Here is a 23234-nt window from a genome sequence, read left to right on the forward strand (position 1 = left end):
CACAGCAAAGGAAACCATAAACAAAATGAAAAGACAACCCTCAGAATGGGAGAAAATATTTGCAAATGAAGCAACTGACAAAGGATTAACCTCCAAAATTTATAAGCAACTCATGCAACTCAATATCAAAAAAACAAACAAACCAATCCAAAAATGAGCAGAAGACCTAAATAGATTGCCAACAAACACATGAAAGAATGCTCAACATCACTAATCATTAGAGAAATGCAAATAAAAACTACGGTGAGGTATTACCTCACACCAGTCAGGATGGCCATCATCAAAAAATCTACAAACAGTAAATGCTGAAGAGGGTGTGGAGAAAAGGGAACCCTCTTGCATTGCTGGTGGGAATGTAAATTGATACAATCACTATAGAGAACAGTATGGAGGTTCCTTAAAAGACTAAAAATAGAACTACCATATGACCCAGCAATCCCACTACTGGGCATATACCCTGAGAAAACCATAATTCAAAAAGAGTCATGTAGGGCCTCCCTGGTGGCGCAGTGGTTGAGAGTCCGCCTGCCGATGCAGGGGATACGGGTTCGTGCCCCGGTCTGGGAGGATCCCATATGCCGCGGAGCGGCTGGGCCCGTGAGCCATGGCCGCTGGGCCTGCGCGTCCGGAGCCTGTGCTCCGCAACGGGAGAGGCCACAACAGTGAGAGGCCCGCATACCGCAAAAAAAAAAAAAAAAAAAAAAAAAGAGTCATGTAACACAATGTTCATTGTAGCTCTATTTACAATAGCCAGGACATGGAAGCAACCTAAGTGTCCATTGACAGATGAATGGATAAAGAAGATGTGGCACATATATACAATGGAATATTACTCAGCCATTAAAAGAAATGAAATCGATTTATTTGTAGTGAGGTAGATGGACCTTGAGTCTGTCATACAGAGTGAAGTAAGTCAGAAAGAGAAAAACAAATACCGTATGCTAACACATATATATGGAATCTAAAAAAAAAATGGTTATGAAGAACCTAAGGGCAGGACAGGAATAATGATGCAGATGTAGAGAATGGACTTGAGGACACGGGGAGGGGAAGGGTAAGCTAGGATGAAGTGAGAGAGTGGCATGGACATTTATACACTACCAAATGTAAAATAGATAGCTAGTGGGAATCAGCTGCATAGCCGAGGGAGATCCGCTCAGTGCTTTGTGACCACCTAGAAGGGTGGGATAGGGATGGTGGGAGGGAGATGCAAGAGGGAGGAGATATGGGGATATATGTATATGTATAGCTGATTCACTTTGTTATAAAGCAGAAACTGACACACCATTGTAAAGCAATTATACTCCAATAAAGATGTTAATTTTTTTTAATTTTAATTAAAAATAACATGCTGAATTGTTTTCCAGAATAGCTGTACTGTTTCTCTCCCACTAGATCTTATTTTTTTATGCTAAATTTTTCTTCAACTGTTCTCACTTTAAATTTGCCTGTACTGTATTCTTTCAACATTACTAATCTGTCTTGTGACTTTGGCAGTTACAGTTTCCTCTTTCTAGAGATAGAATTCTTAATTATTGAATCAAATATTCCTAAAGTTCACTTTTTTTTAAATAGTAGTCACAGCATTCTGGAAAAAAATTACTCTTCACATTGAAATGTTTCCAGTACATTCATAACTCACAGGCATATTATTAGCCTCTTTCAGAATGAGAGTCTTTAGCGTCAGTTTTTTGTTTGTTTGTTTGGCTGCGTTGGGTCTTCATTGCTGCACGCAGACTTTCTCTAGTTGCAGCGAATGGGGTCTACTCTTCGTTTCAGTGCACAGGCTTCTCATTGCTATGGCTTCTCTTTTTGCAGAGCATGGGCTCTAGGTGCACCGGCTTCAGTAGTTGTGGCACGTGGGCTCAGTAGTTGTGGCTCGCGGGCTCTAGAGTGCAGGCTCAGTAGACGTACTGCACAGGCTTAGCTGCTCAATGACATGCAGGATCTTCCCGGACCAGGGCTCGAACCCGTGTCCCCTGCACTGGCAGGCAGATTCTTAACCACTGCGCCACCAGGGAAGTCCCCTTTAGTGTCATTTTTAAAGTAAAGCTCTGAAGCTCTAGAATAAAGTATCTCTAACAGTTCTACAATCAGGCAGTTCTGGAGCCAGATTAGAAGTCCCCAACTGTGCCTTCAAGTTATGACTTTTTCAACATGAGTATATGCATCTGTGTTGGCAAAACTCCTAAGTATTTCAGCAGATAGATCTGTTGAAATTCTGGGCTGTTCCTAAGCCCTACAGCCGTGGAGTAACTGGAAGTATTAATGTGAAGAAATCAACCCATACCACAACTGCTACTGGAAACCCTGACCCAGCTAAGAGGGAAAACCCAAAAACCTGCATCTTAAACTCATTAGTTTTTCCAAAAGCATGTATATAACACCTCTAGGTTGGAAGACAAGCCCTTTTAAAGTGGAACATGATAGTTGGAGGTTAAAGAAGTTTTAATAAGGTACTAAAAATGATCCCTTTTCCAAGAAAACAATGTCAGCAAACACATAGATCATAATAGCACATACAACTTGGGCAAAAATGTCTCCAGTATGGTATTGCAGCCATAATACATTACTTATATCATAGTGTTTAGAGATTTCATGGTTGGAAATGGCTAACGGGTATTGTAGATGTTAAACACCCAGTATTGGGGGATAAGGGGGGCGGGGAGAGTCTGAAATTGGTTCATTCATTCATTCAACAACGATTAAGCACCCAGTTTACCAAGCACTCCAGTGACAAACCAAGTGGTATTTTCCTGCCTTCTCCAGAAAGTCCACTGAACAGCATTGCTTTTCCAGGGTTCTGACTGACATCGTGACCAAGTGCCATGAGGAGCAGCTGGACCACTGCATCCAGTCCTATATTAAGGTACAAAATTGCCACTTGGGCATTGGTCATATCCCCTTGTGCTGTGTGGCTTTTCTCATTTCCTGTCTGCAACAAGTGGGAAGTTTCCCCCTTTAGCTAGACTGTGCCTACCACAGTCGTATCAGACATTCCCCTTAGCTACTTAGAATTCCTTCTTTTTGCATTGATGGGCTCAATGTATTGTTTCAATGTATAAATGTATAAATAATGTGTACATGTGCAAATGAATATTTATATGGGGAGAGAGAGAGCAAAGAAAGAGAGGAGAAAACTAAAGTATTGTCCTTTGAAGTCAACATTACAAATAAATGAAATTCCTCTATAAATTTAAGGAAGATGTTTCCTGTTGGTTTGTTGAATGCACTATGTTTCTTCTGTAATGTTTTCTTAGCTCTTTTTATTGTTTTCTCAGGCATTATTTCATTTTGCCAGTTACTGTATATTTGTACCTGCTTCTGGTATGTTAAGTCCTTTATCCTCTGGCATGAACCACTAGCCCATCCCATCAGTGTGCACTGCTTCCTCCAGTGGCCTTCATCAGATGTTCACTCGGATATGTTTATATTCTCATTTTCAGTTGGCCTGTGACTTAATGCCAGTGAACTTGTGATGATGTTTGCACATTATAGTTCCAACCTAAAAGTCATCTTCTTGAGTGAAGAGAAAAAATCCATCCAGAGATAAATGAAAGTACCTTATATTCCTTTATGATGCATAGAGGACCTAAATTTCAATATTTATGCACAGATTGTATCTTTAAGAGACATAGACCTTTTTATTAAAAGATATATCCATTAATATATAGATAGACATTTATCCATATGTTTTAGATGTCTAGAAAGGTGACTAGAGAAGAATTTGGCATCTTCTGTGACAGAAATGCTCCTGTAAAAGGAAATAACTAGAAATTTTATTCTGGAGTGAACCCTTCTGAGATACCATCAGTGAGGAATTTTTCTCATTACAGTTTTATATTTACATGTTTTCTACCTGTCAGAAATGTTAGATGTCTTCCCAAATATCTAAGTATGAGTGTGTGCCATTCCTTAAAATAGCCCATACGCCAAAAATAGTTTCTTCACAATAATTTCCCTATGGTATAATTTTACACAATAAGATCTACAATTCAACTGCAGAAGGCCAGTTCCACCTACAAATGCCTTTTTAGTTTGCTCTCTAAGACAGAGTCATAACTTACTTTTATAGCATATTGAAGACTTTACTGTTCAACAGAAATCTACAGAATTTTCATTCTCTTGACACTTAGCCCAGTTTTCCATTTCAATTGCCAAAGAGGCTGAGAAGAAAAAAAATTCCCCAATCCTTATTACACAAAGTCATCTCCTTTTCCACACACATATTATTTACCTTGTTCCAATGGAATCACTGAAAATTGCACTGAGAACCCACTGATGTTGTGGTTATTTTTGTGACAGCCAAGGCTAGTTCCTGATGAGAGCCTTAAATCAGCTCTCAGATGTTATCTGTGATGTTCTTGGAGCATTGTCCTGGAAATGCACCCTGGAAAGGTCTTTATTTTTAAGCAGGATGTTTGAAATATCCTGATGAGACCTTTTGATTTTGTAATGTAAGAAGCTGTGTATTTAGTTTGCTTTGAAGTGGTTCAAATCTCGAAATACACCTATGTGGAATTTCAAGCTGATAAAAATTCCTAAAGATATTTTATAACATAATTTCATATATCTAAAACAAATACAGCCGAATAAATATAACCAACTGGAATTTTACTCTGGAAAGAGCATTAAAGTAGCAAATGGAAAACTAGATTCTAGTTAAAGTTAAAAAGTTAACTTGGAGCAATCAGCCTCTCTGAGCCTCATTTTTCTCCTCTGTGAAGTGAGATGGGGGAGACCATATGAATATCTAGGGCTATGATTCTGTGATTTGACTCCTGCTGCAGTACATGGCTGACAACCTGACCTTGACCAAGGAGTATGATTTTTTTTTTACCAGTGGTGGAAAAAATTATTTTGTAGTACATTAAGCCCCACACCTAAGAATATAATGAAAACTAGTACCAATATGTGCTTTGATGTCCTTGAAAGATGGGATAGCTGATATAATTCAAACCTATTCAGAAGTAATCTAAACACCATTTCAAGTTCAGTGGTGCTAAATGCTGCTAACTCACTCCATCTACGATATCAAAAATGCACACATACACCATGTCTTTTTCAAAAATGTATACCTAAAGTCAATCTAATTAAATGCCATGGTTTATAGCAATTCGTAGGACTGATATGGTCTAGCCAAAATTTTTTAAATTTCAGAGCTAGTCAAAATGCCCTTGGGGCTAAATTACTGGGCATGGGATTAGACAGTTGATGACATTTCCCTCATATGAGTCATAATCCATGAGGGGGAAAATCATACTACTCTTGATTTTAGCTAGTTTCATGCATTTCTTAGCCTTGTTTTTCTCCTTTGGGATGAGCGTGGAGAAGTTAGGCCCCATCAAAATGATTTAGATGTCAATGGCCTATGAAGTTCAAAGAAATAATTATAGACGCAAATGCAAAGTGCCTCTGCTTTGTTTCTTGTCTGCCTTCATCCTTGACTGTAGTGAAGTCCAAATTTTGAATATTATGAAGAAATGACCTTCCTTGAGGCAAACCCAACTCATAAGTAAAATATTATAATTCAGTAATAAGCATTTTGTATTTTAAATATACGTGCATGAATTGATACTTAAAATATATGAAGAAATATGGAAAACTAAACCATGACATGCACTCAGTGGTGAATGCTAACACCAATCTTTTAAGAAAAAAAAGTGAGAAGCATTAGTTATCTTACTGATGGCCAGTTATTATGAACCTGTTGGTTGCCATGTCTCAGCATAAGATGGTAGTGGACCCTGGGCTTGTGGACAGCTCACCTGCTGGCCTCTGGAAGGTGCCTGCTTCCCCACTTGGCTATTTGAGTGGGTGCTCTACCCTTTCAGGATGAAGAAATGCTACCATGCCACCCACCTGTTGCCAGTGGAAGGAAGGAGAAGGGGAAATGTATCCTAAGTAGGTGGGTCAAAGCCCTCCATGTTTCCTTGAACCCTCTAAATTGCTCTCTGATCTTCTTTGTGATTTCTACAAAGAACGTTTCAAGGAGAACTTAGGTGAGCAAGGCTCTACCTGTGCAAAGCCCTCAATAGGAGCAGGTGTGTATTACACTTATCATTGGGCCTTCATTTATTTCATGACAAAATCTGGCATGAGCAGATAATTTTGAGACATGAGTTATTCTTGGAATGTAATTTTTGATGCTTTGTTTTTAAGTATTTAACTTTTTTCACTTTTTGGATTTTCTTCAGTTTGTGTTCAAGACCACAGCATGCAAGGAGAGAACTATACATGAGGAACTGGTTAAAAATGTGACTGGTCTTTTGCAATCAAATGACTCCACAACAGTCAAGCATGTCCTGAAGGTAAAGAATTTAAAGACGGTCCTTTCATTGGGATGGCTTATACTCAACCCTAAAGGTGATAGGATTCATTGATTTTTTTTTTTTTTTTTTTTTTTTTCGGTACACAGGCCTCTCACTGTTGTGGCCTCTCCCACTGTGGAGCACAGGCTCCGGACGCGCAGGCTCAGCAGCCATGGCTCACGGGCCTAGCCGCTCTGCGGCATGTGGGATCTTCCCAGACCGGGGCACAAACCCGTGTCCCCTGCATCGGCAGGCGGACTCTCAACCACTGCATACCAGGGAAGCCCCGATTCATTGATTTTTATAGATCATTTCTCTAATAGTTTCTGGTATAAGCTTCATGTTGAAACGGTAACATATGAACCTATTAAGAAAAAGAGATCCATGTCAAGAGAACAGATCATTTTAACAAGTAGAATGGACTCAAGTTCAGTCCTTTGGCCTAAAGGCAGAATGAATGACTATTAAGAATGACCCAAAACATTCAAAAATGCTAAGTGTACCCAAAATAAAGTTTATTGGGTTTTCAGGCACAGTAAGAGGAAAACTACCAACAAAAGGATTAATGATGTAGTAATGAATATACTGACAGCAGAGAAGAGGCAGAGAAACAGCCACTCTTTGACCCCCAAAAGTTGAAACACATGAATTTGTAGTAATATAAGAAGAGATGGTGAGAAGCTGATAAAGATGTAACTTATAGACCTGTGAATTCAGTCCGCTGCTAAATTAATTATCTATCATGACTTGACAGATAGATGATTGATTAGTAAGTAGCTAGAAGGGGAGGCTGAAGGCTGGATCTATAAGCATCAGCAGGAGTTCACTAAAATCAAATTTTCCTAGGCCAAGCAGTTTGTTTGTTTAAATTTAAATTAGCCATATGAGTATATTCATTCAGTTTATCCAACAAGTATGTTCCAAGTGCCTTCCTTGTGACAAGCACCATCCTCACCATCCTAGGCATTTGGCATGCATTTAGAGAATAGAATAAAGATCTCTACCCTTGGGAAGCTTACATTCTACTGCGGGATAAAAACAGTAAATGACACACGTAATAGCAAAGTTAATTAAATTGTACATTTGGAGGTGAGAAGTAGCCTAGGAAAAGAAAATGTCGAGCAGGTAAATGGAATGGGGAGTCCTGAGTATGCAGGGTGAGGTTTGCAGTTTTAAATAGAATGGTCAAGGTAGAGCTCATGGAGAAGATAATACCTCAGCAAAAAATGTGAAGAAAGTGAGGGAGCTGGAGATGTTTAGGGTAGAACATTAAAGGTAGAGGGGAAAACATACCGTATTTATCTTTGTCTGACTTATTTCACTAAGCATAATACCCTCCGAGTTCATCCATGATGTCACAAATAGCAAAATTTCATTCACTTATATGTGGAATCTAAAAAGTAAAACAAACAAGTGAATATAACAAAACAGAAACAGACTCACTGATACAGAGAACGAACTAGTGGTTCTGAGATGGGAGAGGAGTTGGGGGAGGGGAAAAATAAGTGAAGGGGATTAACAGGTACAAACTGTTAGGTATAAAATAAGTTACAAGTATGTAATGTAGAGCGCAGGGTATATCGCCAATATTTTTATAATAAACTTATATGGAGTACAATCTATAAAAATATTGCATCATTATGTTGTGCACCTGAAACTAATATAACATTGTTAAGTCAGCTATATTTCGAAAAAAAAGGTAGAGGGGAAGACCTGTATAACCTTGTAAGGCAGCAATGTACCTAGTGGATATGTCTGGAAGATGGCAGGGAGGCCAATGTGGCTGAAGCCACGTGAGCAAAGAAAAGCGGAGGCAAAAAAAAAGAAAAGCAGAGGCAAGTTGAAGTCAGAGAGGCAGTGGGAGGTTTGGCAGGTAATGTAAGGTCTGTGGGCCATTGCAAGGGTTTTGGCTTCCACTCAGAGAGAAACTGGTCAGAAGACTTTGAGTGGAAGAGTGACTTGAGCTGATCTTCATTCAAAAGGATCGCTCTGATGGCTGCTTAGAGAATAGACTGTAGTGGGGTGAAAGAGGAGATGAGGCTGCTGAAGAAGGCTGCCTGCCTAGCATCCATGTTGCCACAAATGGCATTATTTCATCTTTTTAATGGCTGCATAATATCCCATTGTATACATGTACCACATCTTCTTCATCCATTCGCCTGTCAATGGGCATTTAGGTTGCTTCCATGTCTTGGCTATAGTAGACAGTGCTGCAATGAACATTGGGGTGCATGTATCCTTTTGAACCATGTTCTTCTCCAGATATATGCCAAGGAGTGGGATTGCTGGATCAGATGATAGTTCTATTTGTAGTTTTTTAAGGAACCTCCATACTGTTCTCCATAGTGACTGTACCAATTTACAGTCCCACCAACAGTGTAGGAGGGTTCCCTTCTCTCCACACCCTCTCCAGCAGGGTCCTCTGGGGAGAGTCAGTGTTCAGTTAAAAGACAAGGCAAAGGGAATGTTTGGAGGAGAAGTTCCATCTTCATGAGATTTTATTGGTGATGGACCATGTGTTCCAGACCAAAGGTATGGTGGGTGGGTTTCAGGAGATGAGAAGCAGTGAGATACACAAGGGGATGTGCAACACCTCCAGAGACCAGAGGGCAGGAGATGAGTGAGTCTTCTTCTATCATCAGACGTGAACAGAGGCAAGAGGCTCAATGGGATTAGTCCTGGTGGATTCAAGGTAAATAGTGTAGGTGGGGCTGAGTGCTGAGGGGTGGAGAGTGACAGGTGTCAGTTAACTCAAGAGACAAATGTTAGAACATTTGGCATGGTGGTTAAAAATATTATTTAGGACAAGGTGGGGTGCCTTGTGTTAATTAAATATTCCCAACAGCATGAATTTCACTTCCAATATCAAATTTACTAAGGAATGACCCCCTTTTTAAGCTAGAGCTGCCCCTTTAGAGCTTAAACGCCCTTTCTTCCTCATCTCAGTCAATCTTCCAGCCTTAGAACCCTGAACTCAAAAGTTCTTAACAGCGTGGTTGGTATCAGCCTAAAATTGGATATAGTTCAGATGCCCATCCACAGTAGAGCAGATAGGTAAATTGGGATTATATATGTGATGCGGTGACAATAGAGGACCCCCAGCTACCTAGCTCCACATAAATAAACCTCAGAAAAGAATTTGTTGCATGAAAAGGCAATCACAAGAGAATACATACAGGATGATTCCATTTATTTAAAGTTCAGTGGCAGGCAAAACTGAATATTACTTCGATGTATGATATTGGTAGCAAAATTATGAAGGAAAGCAAGGGAGTGATGAGCACAAAATTCAAAATTGTTATCTATGCTGGAGAGGCTGGGAAGGGAAGAGGCTCAGGGAAGTGTATTCTTTGTAAGTGTACACAGTATGTGATATATATATTTTTGTACCTGGGTTAAGCAAGACCCTTAGACCCAAGAAAGAGGGGCCTCCACTCTTGAATATGCTTCGATCTTCTCCAAATGCACCCCTTCTCATAAGAAAAAGTATGAGAATAGCCAAGAGCAATGCTCCTGGGAGCCCCTACTGCCTCTTCAGGACCTATAAGAATCCCCAGGAGCCCCTACCTAAAGGGTTTATAGGTTTATTCCTGGGCATGTTTAGATCTCTTTCCTAAGTCCATTCTTCAGAGGGAAAATCTGGAGTGTAACCCAAGACCCAAGGGGGGAGCAGTGTTTGGTGGGAGAGAGGGACCAGTTTGTGGGCAACACCTGGATTTGCAGGCTGGACAGTCACCCAAGTGCCGCAGGCCCCTCAGTGTAGGGCAGAGCCTCAGGTGAGAAGAGGGGTTGGGCCCCATGTTCTGGGACAGCATTCCAAGTTGTCATGAAGTTATATTTGTCAAGATAGGAGGATCCAATATATGTTATTTAAGACTCTGTTAACTTGACTTTGAACTTTTAGATATTTTCACACGTGGCTTCCATTTTCACTCTTGCCTCTATCCCTGGCAATGTTAGGGGTGGGTCTGCTACACCATATTTTAAGGTAAAAAAGTTTTACTTAGTTTTTTTTAACTAAGTATAACAGATAGAATGCCCAATGAATAAGTATTTCATAAGACTACTGTCTACTCAGCCATGTCTAGCAAACCAGTATCTTGTTTTAGTTTAAACAGTCTTTGAGATGACTGAGGAACAGAAATATCTGGTATTTACTTTTACTATTAAAACTTTGCTAAGGATGATCCTAACATAATGGAGAATATACTATCGTTCTGATGCACTTAATTTCAAAGAATACATTTTAAGATAAAGGTTTTATAAAATTGCATGTTGTGAAGAATGGAATTATCATTATTTTGCTATAAGATGATAAATTTCTGGTTGTCTTTTCTTTTCCTAACAGCATTCCTGGTTCTTCTTTGCAATTATCCTAAAATCCATGGCACAGCACTTGATTGACACAAATAAAATTCAGGTACGTTCATAGGTAATGGAATAGCATCCAACAAATGTGAGACATGATTGTGTGTATCAGTACAGGTCCTTCAGAAGCAGATGCCAGGACAAGATTAGAAGTATAAAAATGACTACAAAGGATAAAGGGACAGGCAAAAGGACTAGGAAGTTCTGACACCTGTGAAAGGAGATGCCAAAGGAAGGAGGATCGGCTAGAAAGAGGCTTGCAGTGAGAAAGTTGTAGGTGGGCCAATGGGCTGTCTGAGAGCAAAGAATGTTCATGAGAAAAGTCCTGCATCAGGCAGATGGCCTGGCTCCATTACCACTGCAAGCTCAGTAATTACTCAGAGCAGCCGGAGAGAATGTGGCCTTGGCATGAACTCTTGAGTGGGTCCCAAAGGCTTCGTAGTTATTTCATTCATCCCAGTAGACTTTTTCTCAAGGGAGTATCTGAGGTATGCACATCCTCGACTGCCACCCGTGGTCCACAGTCTACAGCTTACACTACCTTTCACATATGATTATGAATCTTCTCCTCCACAGTTTCCATGGGCCTCTCCTTCCTGAAAGGAAACGTACAAGAGGGAGGCTAGTGGGATTAACTGTAGCCCCTGTTACTATAGTTGGTCTCGGAACCCCATGCAGTTCTCATCACCTCCCTCCTCTACCATCCATTCTAGATTGCCCTCACCCTCAGCCATTAGCTCTTAAGATCTTGGTGACTTACTGTGTTGTGACCCAGACCCTCATTCCAGAGTGGTCCAAGGTGGTCTCAGCCTCTGTGAGTCATACTCTACTCAGACCATTTATAGTTACAATTGGGTAGGGAGTATCAAGAAGCACCCAAGTGGATTGCCTGAGTTTCACACGTATTTCTCTTGTCCTCACTGTGGGTAAGACTGAGGGGAAACCTCTGACTCTTACCCCTCCCTCACTGGGAGACTAAATCAGAACAATATTACATGGGGTGGGAATGGTGGTGAATAGCAATATTGTCTCCATTTACACTCTTGGCTGGGGAGGGGCAGTGTCAGAGGCTTACACTTGGCCTTCTCCACCAGGATAGCTCCACAGATCAAGCATCCAGTGTGTGGTTACTCTAGATGCTAATTATGTCCATGCAAATTATACATTTGGACCAGGTAAATGACTATTTGGTGGATTTTTGAACCCAGTGGACTCTCTGCTAACAGAACTTTAGGCAGTGCAACTTTATTAATCCTGTGAGTTTCCACTCTAAATGGGTGGACATGGTGGTGTTTTGGTCTCCAGATGGCAGTATCAACTCAGATCTTCTGGCCAATAGTTCTTGAAATATATGAATATTCCCCTCCACCTAGTATAGTCACCTGAGGAAAGCCTTTGGAGAAGGACTGGTAGAATCATTACAGTATGTACTTATCGAAGGTCTGTAGAGGGCTTTCTTTAGGGACCCTGCCTCCTCTTCAGTCAGTATGTACCAGATCTGAAAATTGACTGAGATCCAAGAACAGAGAGAGGATTCATGTCTATTTACTGGAACAAACATCCTCATCTCCTGATTGTCCAGCCTTGCCTTCTTGGTGGACATTAAGCATCGCCATTGTTGGCTGATGATTGTCTCGTCCCTAGGGCTTCCAACATGTCATTAATCAGCTCTGTAGCTCCCTGAGAGTCAAGCCCCCTTGACTGCTCTCCAGATTTGCCATTTGTTTTGGTAATCGCAACCTCCTGGCCCCTGGAGATTAGGTGCAATTACATGGCCTCTGTTATATTGATGACCTTCATCCTCATGACTATTAGTGAGCCAGCACTGTGACTGCCTCTCTCACCTGCAGATGGGAGACACCACTGAACGGTCTTAGGGATGTCGGTCCCCAGTACCTTCCTGATGGCCTTGGTGGATAGTGGGTCTTCTGGGCTCATATTTCCATTCCTACATGTCCACATTCGTCTGCTTCTTTATTCCTTCCTCATTCATCTGCCAGGGCAACCTAGGCATTTCCATTCTGCTTAAAATGAGCCATCTCCAGGATTCTAAGAGCCAACTAACAGTGAGTGGTCCATTCCCTGAGGTCTTATTTAAGCCCATGTCCTGACAAAGTGCCCTTATGTCAATGAATTTGAATTTATCCATTCTTATGTTCTGGCCATCTTGGTCAAACACACTCAACATCCAATCTCAGTGGTACTCCCACTGTGGCTTCTGCTGGTACATGCTAACTAATTCTTATAACTCCCTGTGGTATATGCTCTTCCTTACCTTATTAGGCCCAGCAGGTTCACAGCTGAGTTAAGCTGGTGTTTAATTCCAGTTCATGACCTGAGCTCCAGGAGAGGAGGAAGGACAGCTCCTGAGGGGTTTGCCTGGCCTCTTGCAGGGAGATACCTTTGCAGTGTATTGCCACCCAGGAGAAGTGCTGACTCTTAATAGAGAGGGATGGGGCACTGAGGATTCAGGGGAGTCTGCCAAGCCACCATCCTTGGGTCATCCATCCACATGCCCCATCCATGCCTCCAGACCTCAGGCCTTTCCAAACATGGCCTTGACATAAACATAACAGACCTGCCTTGGCTGCACATCTAATCATCTCTGCTATTCTATAACTCTTAGTTATTAAGTCCTATGTTTGCTTTTCAGCTGTGTCTGCTCTTCTACTTCCAGAGATAAGAGCCTCCTGTCCGGGAGGAAGAGAAAATCTAACATGAAGCTAAGAATGATTCCTATCTCTCTGTTCTTAAGCTATATCAGGAAACCTCACCACTGTGATCCTTGCTCTGTCACTAACATGTTAGATGATTTAAAAAAGAGACACTAAACATCTCAGAGTCTGTCCTCCTATCTGTAAAAAGAACAAATTGGACTAAAATCCTTTAGTTCCCACCAGTATGTATCTGCTAAAATACATAGGTCACAAAACACCCTTATGAACAGCCTAAGAATAAAGGAACTCATCGTAAACAAGAGTTTATCTTCACTGATTCAAGTTCCCTTTTCATTACCCTCTTCCATAGCAATCACCATACCCGGTTTTCTTCCAGAGGTGCATGGCCTTCCAATTTTCTAACCATCTCTATTTATCACAGTAGAAGACCAGATAGTAGAAGACCAGATACCATCATTTGACTTGAAAGCATTCACAATAAACATCTCCCAAGCTATTTGCATTTTCTTTTCTTATTTTTTAATTGTGAAGTGAATAGCTTTCTTTGCTATTAAAAAAAGCTTCCATCATCAAGGAGATGTAAGGAAGTCAGATCCCCTAATCCTGCTTTCTTGTCCAAGGCGAACTCCTATTTACTAGGAAGTGCTGAATATCTTCTCAACACTGAGCTCTGGTAGCTAAAGTTTTCTTGTACTGGCTACACCTTTTGTTTCCCATCAGCCTCTTGTTCTTAACGAAATTCCCAAACGCCTGAAATTCAGCCCCTGCATTCTGTACCTGATCCTTGTGACCTCCAGCATACCATAGCCCAGGTTCTCCAACGTGTTCCAGCTCTGCAGCTTGGGATTCAACCATGCTGTCATCTTACCCCCCTTCCTCCCCTGTCCTGAGACAGAAAATCCACCGTCCCCAGCTCAGGAATTCTCCCGCCTCAAGCCCTTGGGATAGACTTCCAGAGAACAATTAAGAATATTACTCATGTGTTTACCGATTGGCATGTCTTTGGGTTAAGAGTGGGAGTAGGCTACAAGGGGAGTTTGAAAGAAAGGCAGAAAAGACGGAGGAACAGAGGGATTATCAAAGTCCAAGATATTACTGTATGTCCCTGTGAAGAAAATGCTGACATTGATATGTTTAATGTATCTTGGAGTACTAACACAATGAAAAAAGGAAAACTACAAATGTGCTTTCATTATCTAAAAAGTAATTGTTACTTTCATAGGTGAATTGTTTACCCTTATTCCCCAAGGTACACAGAGCAGGATGAAAAATGATGTCTGCAATTAAATCCATTAGGTTTATTTGTTGTTAACTTAATTTGATTTCAACAATAAGCTTTGAATATATACGGGGGGTAACCATGAAATCCTCAAAATGTCTATACAGTCATGTCCTAGTACAATGGCGTAAAAAAAAGCCAGTCCAAGTCAGCAAAAGCGTCCAACAATTAATCACTGTTTGTTCTATGCACTTCCTGTAATTTTAGCCTCCATGGTTTTTATTCTTGCCCCATGGAATGCTGGGTGCTCAGAATTTGAGAGAATATAGCACTGTCTACCTCTCAATTGTCTGTTTATGTCTATAGTGAAAATGCGAGTCTAATTTTAAAGCCAACTTGTAAAGATGAATGAATCTTACCTATCTCATGCAAAGAAGCTGTGTAAATTCACCAAGTAGAGACTGAAATGGGAAAACTCAGCTGCCTGAAACTTTCCTTTTATGTGCAGGAGTTCAAATGGGGGGGGGGGTGTTGGACTCCTGGACTGAGGGCAGTCTTTCAGGGCCTATAGAGTCTTATTCAATGTATGTTATGTAATCTCACAGCCAAATCACTTTTTATCTTGTGGCAAAAGCTTCTTGACTGTGAATTCCCACAGGCACCTGCAGTGGCATATGCTGGGACCATTGAGTTAAGACTAGCTTGTGCAAACCTTCATCTATAAGATAAATAATGTTTGAGCATCTAATGGAAAACATGGTGATTATAGTTGATAACACTGTATTGTGTAATTGAAATTTGCTGAGAGTAGAACTTAAATGTTCTCTCCCCAAAAATATGTATGTGAGCTGATGGATGGCTTAATTAACTAGATGAGGGGTGGAGGGTGGAATTCTTCCACAATGTGTATGTGTATGAAAGCACCACAGTGTATGCTTTAAATATCTTATAATTTTATATGTCAACTATAACTCAATAAATCTGAAATAAATGTTTTAAAAAGACTAGCTGGGACTCACTACTTATTAGAGAACATTACAAACCGATATCTGTACTCATTCAGTTATTCATTCACTGATTTCTTATAGCTGTTTATTGGAGGATTCCTAGTTTTAAAAAATCAAAATAATTGATCTTTGTGAGTCAAAGAAAATCTAGAATAATAGTCATTAAACCATTGATAGTAGTTATTTCAGGAGAGGGAAAGGAGGAGAATTAAGAGGTTATAAAAAAAAGTTACATTTCTACATTGTCTGAATAGTCTGCAATTCATATATCTTATAATTTATAATGAAAAAGTGAAAAATTTATTGGCCAAAATAGAAGGAAACATTAAATGAAAATGATGAAAATCATGACCTTGAAATTAAAAGGGCTTCTATTTTATTATTGCTTTCAAGTTTTCAGAAAGACTTTTTGTTTGTAGTAAGGCTTACAGCTTATGTTTCCCAGGCTTAGTATTTCACAAGTCACATTATAAAGAAATGATCCATTCTTTCCTTAGCTTTCTCGACCTCAAAGATTTCCTGAATCTTACCAAAATGAATTGGACAATCTTGTCATGACCCTAGCCGACCACATGATTTGGAAAAACAAAGATTCACTTGAAGAAACAAGAAGGGCAAACCACAGCGTTGCCAGATTTCTTAAGGTACAATTATACAAGATCACCGTTCTATTCAAGCCTCCGTGATAGTGGGTGTGAGATACTCTAAATGTCAATTTAAGTCACAGTTTCATGTATGATGAAAAGTCAAGACTACCAGGATTAGATGAATACTTTCATCTATACATCTTTCTTGCTTGAAATACTTTTTGATATTTTTTCCACTTTGGAGTCATACAGAACAAAAACTAAGGTTAAAGAAAAGTATCTACTTGAGTGTTGCCAAATGTAGTACTTCTAAATATTTTTAAAGAGAAAAATGAGATTTTTAAAGAAGCTGTACTGTGACAATATTATTCTCTTGGGCTTTTCTGCCCTTGAAGTGATGTTTTGGATTGGATACAGCTCTAACAGTGATGCCAAATAGCCACTTTGGGAAAATTTGGGGGAATTTAGCATTTTTGTTATATTACCTCTAGGCTCTTTTTACATGATGAAAATATTGTGCATTAATCGTATAAAAGGAAAATTATCAAAGTATTGAGCAACATAAAGTGAATATATATATACATACATATATTTAGCATCATTTCTTTGAATTACAAGCATTTCTATTGAATTGAGAAGAAAAATGTGCTTACTCCAAGAAAAGCTAATGTAGAATGATGGTGTATCATTTAACAGATAATACATTCAACCAGAAAGATAATGTTTTTCTTCTATTCCTTCTTTTGCCCAACTATTGACTATTGATGAAGCCACTTCACTTGTTTCTTTGTGGTAGACACCAGAACATACTGGATAGGCGTGGGAATTTATAAATAAATACTACTAACATAAAGTTAAGAGGCTACGGAGGTAGATGGAAAATTAGCTTAAGTTGTCTTTGGTGAGTTTTAATTCAGTCTAATTTCTTTTTTAATGTGTTAAATGCAGTTTCAAATTGCATACTATATTTGTTCTCATCTTGTATTTCTTTTTCTTCACTGTTTTGCCTCTTATTTTTGCTTTTTTTCTTGCTTCAGAAAGAGAAAGGGATGGTCAGAGTTGAGGAGGAAGAGTAAAGGAGAAAAAAATTACTCTAGTTTTCTACCATGTTTTTAAGACCTATGAGAATAAAATTTATTACTCTGCTAGCAGTTTATTTGAAGTCCTTGATGGAAAAGAAAATTTGGAAAATAAATAGCACATTGTCCGATTTGTAAGCAAATTACATTCAAGAAATATCTGCAATATTCTTCCCAAAATTCCAAAAAAAAAAATGTTGCATAAGCAAGTCTCTTAAAAAGGGAAAAGACCTCTTATCCACCCTTTTTGGCTTAAATGCTCTGTACTTATTAGAATAAATATATGTTTTCCTTGGAGCTCATTTATGCAAAATTGCTTCTGATGGTACATAAAATAATGTCTAATATGAATGTCCAAGATGAAAAAAGACACAAAGTATAAAGCTAATGGTGATACCAGTGGTTGTGAAATCTGTGGGAAAAAGCATGGATTGACAATAGATAAAACAAATATAGTCTATAAGATATGTGGATCCATGAACTGCAAACTGAAAGCAATACTTATATGTGAAGTTTATAAATGAAAACATTCGTTTAATATATTGTACATTATAAAAGCCCATCGTACAAGCATTGTACGATGCTCATCTGACTAATCTCTACCTTATTTCAATTAGCATTTGGAAATCATTTGGAAATCATCTAATATAAAAAACAGACTTTGGTAGCAAATTATGTTTAAAGAAACATCTATGATAGTTCAATTATGAAAAAAAAGATGGATAAGCAAGTCAGTGAAAAGGGAAAGTCTTCATATCTACTCTATTTTACTTAAATGTTCTGTATTTGTGGAATAAATAAATGTTTTCTAGAAACTTCATCTATGCAAAAGTTGCTGTGGGTGGTACATAAGCTAATACCTAGCACAGGGGCAAAGGAAAGGAAATGATGGGCCCAGAGGTTTTGTAAAATATACAGGGAAAGTCACTCAGGTGGTGTGTTTTGCAACTTAGAATTTCATAACTCATCACTGAACCATCTATAGAGTAAAACTGTGACTTTCACAGTTGATTAGACAAAATAAACACTTTTTCATTACAACAGCCATATATACAAAAATATATGTTTGCATGTAATTTAGAATATTTGGCTTTTAGTTTACTAAGCCAAACTGAGAAAAAGTCTGATAGAGTATAAGTTATCCTTTATATCAAGAATCTGCAAAATTGTTTTCTATAAAGAGCCAAATATTAAATATTTTTAGTTCTGCAGGACATATAGTCTCTGTGACAACTACCCAACTCTGCAACTGTAACACAGAAACAACCATAGACCATTCACCATAGACAATATATAAACAAATGGCTGTAGCTGTGTCAGTAAAACTTTCTTTAGAAAAACAGACAGTGTGCCAGTTTTGGCTCATGGGCCATAGTTTACCAGAGCCTGTTATAAATTATTTTCTACTCATATAGAAGATTAACATAAATTATTTTAAAATAAAAGCAGAGAGGTCCCTCCACCCCTCAGCAATGAGCAGAAGAGCCTCTTCGCCTGGGGTTAAGAAGATGCTGGGATGGACCAGACACAGGGGACTGGTGACAGGAGAGACACATTTGATGAAGCTTGATCTGCAGTAGGGCTCTCTGCAGGAAGAAGGCTGATTCTGCTGACTTTGTATCTTAGGAATGACCCCTCCTTTTCCCTCACTGTCCCTTAGAAAGCGAATGACAAGTTTACCACATAGAAAGTCTCCTTAAATCTCAAGAAACTCTTAAGTGAGTTTTCCTAGATCCCCAGGGTAAGCAGCCTTCTTCTCACTTTCCCCATTCATGGGTGATGGAGTTAGGCCTCCTTCAGAAGCTCACAGATTGGCTACAGTAGTCCCTGGGAGGTGGCAATTGCCACTACCCTTGTTCAATGACAGGACTCACCAACCCCTTCTCTATCTAATCAAAGGGCCCTGTGTCTTCACCAAAGGGCTTCTTTTCTCTTGCTGTTTCTTGAGAAGTTTCTAGAACCCACAGTTATACTGGATGGTCTTCCTCTCTCTGCAAGGTGAGACACAAGCTTCTTCCCAGCAGGAAAGAGACAGCAGAGGTCTTCTGGGGAGGGAGCTCCATATTGGGGAGAGTCCAAGGGTCACCAGTCAGGACTTCCTTCTGCAGATGGAGAGCCTGGGAGGATTTGACACACTAGCTGGGAGCCTGCATAGTGCAGGAGACACGAAAGCCCTCTTTTCCTCCCATCCTCCCCTTATAGGTGCTCTACATGTTCTGCACTTATGATTATCCTCTGCTGTCTACCTTTCCTCACTGTTCTTTTGGGAGGTGGGAGGACATGGGAGCCATTTACTTTTTTCTAAGGGGAGAGTTATTGAAAGAACTTAAATCCATATTGAAAATGAAAATATAAATGAAGCAGTATGTTAACACAGTAATGAATAGGTAATGAAAAAAAAACTCAGAAGAAGACAAAGAAAAATGGAAAAGGAAACAAAACAAACATATAAATGACCAAACAACTGGAAAAATGTTATTAGAGAAAAAAGCTCATGTTTACACACAGCCGTATTTCAGTGGGAGACTTTCCACTTGGTAGACTACCTATAACAAGATTTTATGTTCAGTCCTTTCTGAGAAAAGAGATTTGTTTGTAAAATTGAGGAGGGATTAAGGGATGCAAAACCAGTACAATGGACCATACAGGGCTCTTTGGACGAGAAAGAAGACTTCTATGCTGAGTGATGTAGCAGCTGAGAAATTTTCTCATGTAGTACGCATGCTCACACACATGTGGCTGGGTAGAATGCAACCCCCACACACGCAGTGATGACCCCATATGCCAATCTGCTATAGTGCCTCCCCAAGATACTGCATCAGTAAATATGGTCCATGCCCACTTCACACTTTTCAAGTGCAGTAATTGGCCACTGTAGCTTGGTTACTGGTGACATGGCCATGGGTCTTTGGGAGAGAGAGCAGGTGCTGTACCAAGTTGGAACGCTTGCCTGACTCCTCCAAACCTACCTACTGTTTAAGGCTCTCGTTTTTCCAGTTAAGAGGGATTGACAACATAATAAAGAGGCAGTGAGCAGCCCACTGATAGAAGTCCCAGGATCTCTTACCTTCACTCTTCAAATTCAAGCTGCCTTGGCTGAAAAAAAAAGCTATTCTGTTGAAGGAGGCCAGTGAGATTTTATTTTATTTTATTTTTATTAATCTTTTGGCCAGTGAGATTTTAAAAGGTTTTCCTGACATGTCTCTGCCCTGTTCCTACCCAATGTTGCACAGCAAGGTTCTTCACCTGAGGAATTATGGAATCGAATTACTAAAAGAAAATAATAATAATATGTAACTAAGTAGTTTTAAAAAATAGACAAGTAAAAGCTAAAACTTTCTATAAAAAGGAAAGGGCTCATTGCAAAGCTCCAAGAGATGTTTTATAAAATTGATAAATATGGGTTTGTAACTTTCTGGTGTGTGTACTGTATCTAGTATTTTAATTAGTTGCCATATGTGGATGAATGCTTAAACATATTGCAGAGATTTTTAAGACATTTATTATACAGCACATTTAGTTAAGTGTTATTTTACTTCAATATATTTAATCATCTTTAATGATCCTTAAAGTAAAAACGTCTGAATTTAGAATTTTACTTTTTTAGCGCTGCTTTACGTTTATGGACCGGGGTTTTGTGTTTAAGACGGTTAACAGTTACGTCAGCATGTTCTCCTCTGGTGATCCCAAGGTAAGAACCACGTACAGGAGTGCTTGCTTTCTAAACTGCTGCATTATAAATAAATAAACTGGTCTCTGTGTATATCTGTCTAAAACAATAACCTATCCATTATCCATATCAAAAAATAATTTCTAGGGTTTCCTTGGTGGCGCAGTGGTTGGGAATCTGCCTGCTAATGCAGGGGACACGGGTTCGAGCCCTGGTCTGGGGGGATCCCACATGCCGCGGAGCGGCTGGGCCTAGTAGGCCATGGCTGCTGAGCCTGTGCGTCCGGAGCCTGTGCTCCGCAACAAGAGACGCCGCAGCGGTGGGGGGCCTGCGCGCTGCGATGAAGGGTGGCCCCCACTTGCCGCAGCTGGAGAAGGCCCTCGCACAGAAATGAAGACCCAACACAGCCAAAAATAATTAAATTAATTAATTAATTAATTTTTTAAAAATAATAATAATAATAATAATTTCTATACCAATGAGAGGCAGCCTTTTAAAACAGTTCATGTGCTCAGTAAGTCTACCCAGTCCTTCCTTCACGGGGGACAAAAAAGGAGTGTGGAATGAAAGTGTTTACATTTCACTTTTATTTCCTGTGGGCGGTGAAAGGAGTGATTCTTTCCACTTGCAATTCTTCTGCCTCAGGTTTACTCGGAACTGTCTTGGTTTTAGCACTGAAAGTCCCACTTCCCTGGAAACCTTCAGTCTTGGGCAAAATGGGACAGTTGATCACCCTACCTAAATAGGGGTTATGTTTTGGGAGATAGGGAACAGTACTGTCTAGAGAGCAGCGATTCTCAAAGTGTGGTTCCTAGACCAGTGATCTCGGAACAGAGCTACCACGGGTGGAGCCCAGAAATCTGGATTGCAACAAGACTTTCAGGTGATTCCTATGCATTCTCAAGTTTGAGAATCACTGAGCTACGTAGTATGGCATATGCTAGAGGGAAATAAGACTGGAAGTGGGCCAGACCATAAAAGTTTTATCAGTTAAGGTTCTTTGTCTTGCAGCAACAGAAGCTTACTCCAGTTTGAGCAAAAGGGAAATTTTTGGAAAGATATTGGGGTAAACAGCATTGATGAAAGAGCTGGAGATCTAAGCTTGGAAAAGAGCAGTGACCAAGGCACTTCCAGGCACAAGAGTAATCACAAAGGATGAACCAGTAGCCAGGGTCTTCTGCTGTCTAAATAATCAAATGGGACCATTTTCTCCTTCTTAATACTCGGCTTAAGATTTACATTCCAGAGAGGAAGCATGTGACCAACCTGCTTTGGGTCACATGCCTGCCTCTTAGGGAGGCAAGACAGGGCACCTGAATTAATAGTTCCCCATTAACCTTTACCCATTGGGAGGAAGATAAGTCCCCAATGGGAAATTATCTAGGTATTGGGAAAGAGTAACGAATATAGAAAAGCCAAAAATAAATAATGATCTTCTTGGAGCCTTTCATGTTATGCTTAGGAGCCTGAACATTATTTTTTGGCAGTGGAGATTTACTTTAGGCTAGGAGAGTTACATGGTTATATGTCAGTTGATTTTGAGAATCCAATTCTCTCTGTAAATATTTTTTGGAAGAATATCCTTCATTAGTGCTCCAATTATGCATGACATTTGCAGAATATCATTTTAGGTATAATTCCAGTGAACTTAAACTATATCTTTTATCAAAAACCAAGCAGAATATACTCAGTGAAGAATGACTACCATGTAATTTAATTATGCTTCGTTTCACTTGGATGTGCAAAGGATTAAGTCAGATACTACCCTTGTTTGAGATGGCAGTATTTTATATTGACTAAAGTTGCCACAAAGTATGATTCTAAAATATCTGAGCAAATGGAATATATTTTATTTTGTTAGCTGATGTTAGTGAATACAGTGAACACAATCTGAGTCTTAAAAATTGATTACTTAGTTTGCATGACAATGAAAATAGAATGGTTATGAACATGCTAATTGTTCCTATTTATGTGATTGTGTTAAGTTGTCTTAGACCATGACTGCACTTCGTTTATCTCTGTCCTACTCAAAACATTATTGAAATGACAGACCGGTTTGCTAGGGCAGAGAAGAGGTGGAATTAGATAATGTACTCCAAAAATAATTGACAGGTGGAGAGAGATTCACTCTAATTTTAGATTATCTGCACCATTGTCTTCCTTAGCACTGGATCTTAGGAGTTGATTGGAGTGATACGTTCTTTGAGCTGAGTGTAGTTGAAGACCTCTGTACATGTGGTGAGGACCTATTTTTCCCAGAATAAACATGTTACATACATACCAAAAGAAGCAAAAATAGATCTGAGTAAGACTGT

The 23234-nt window shown here is 39.5% G+C and overlaps 1 protein-coding gene across 6 annotated transcripts in view; it reads left to right on the forward strand.

Annotated features, from left to right (window-relative positions):
• The window catches only part of DOCK10 (dedicator of cytokinesis 10), a 292002-nt gene that overhangs the window by 225188 nt on the left and 43580 nt on the right, over positions 1 to 23234 (forward strand). For all 6 annotated transcript variants that reach the window (XM_082631248.1, XM_082631252.1, XM_082631249.1 and 3 more), the window contains 5 exons: positions 2800 to 2869; positions 6198 to 6311; positions 10660 to 10731; positions 16081 to 16227; positions 20857 to 20940. In XM_082631248.1, the coding sequence (XP_082487374.1) occupies positions 2800 to 2869; positions 6198 to 6311; positions 10660 to 10731; positions 16081 to 16227; positions 20857 to 20940 (487 nt within the window). The remainder of the gene's footprint in view (positions 1 to 2799; positions 2870 to 6197; positions 6312 to 10659; positions 10732 to 16080; positions 16228 to 20856; positions 20941 to 23234) is intronic.

Source organism: Mesoplodon mirus (assembly GCF_964341445.2).
Source record: "Mesoplodon mirus genome assembly, chromosome: 8".
NCBI lineage: Eukaryota > Metazoa > Chordata > Mammalia > Artiodactyla > Ziphiidae > Mesoplodon > Mesoplodon mirus.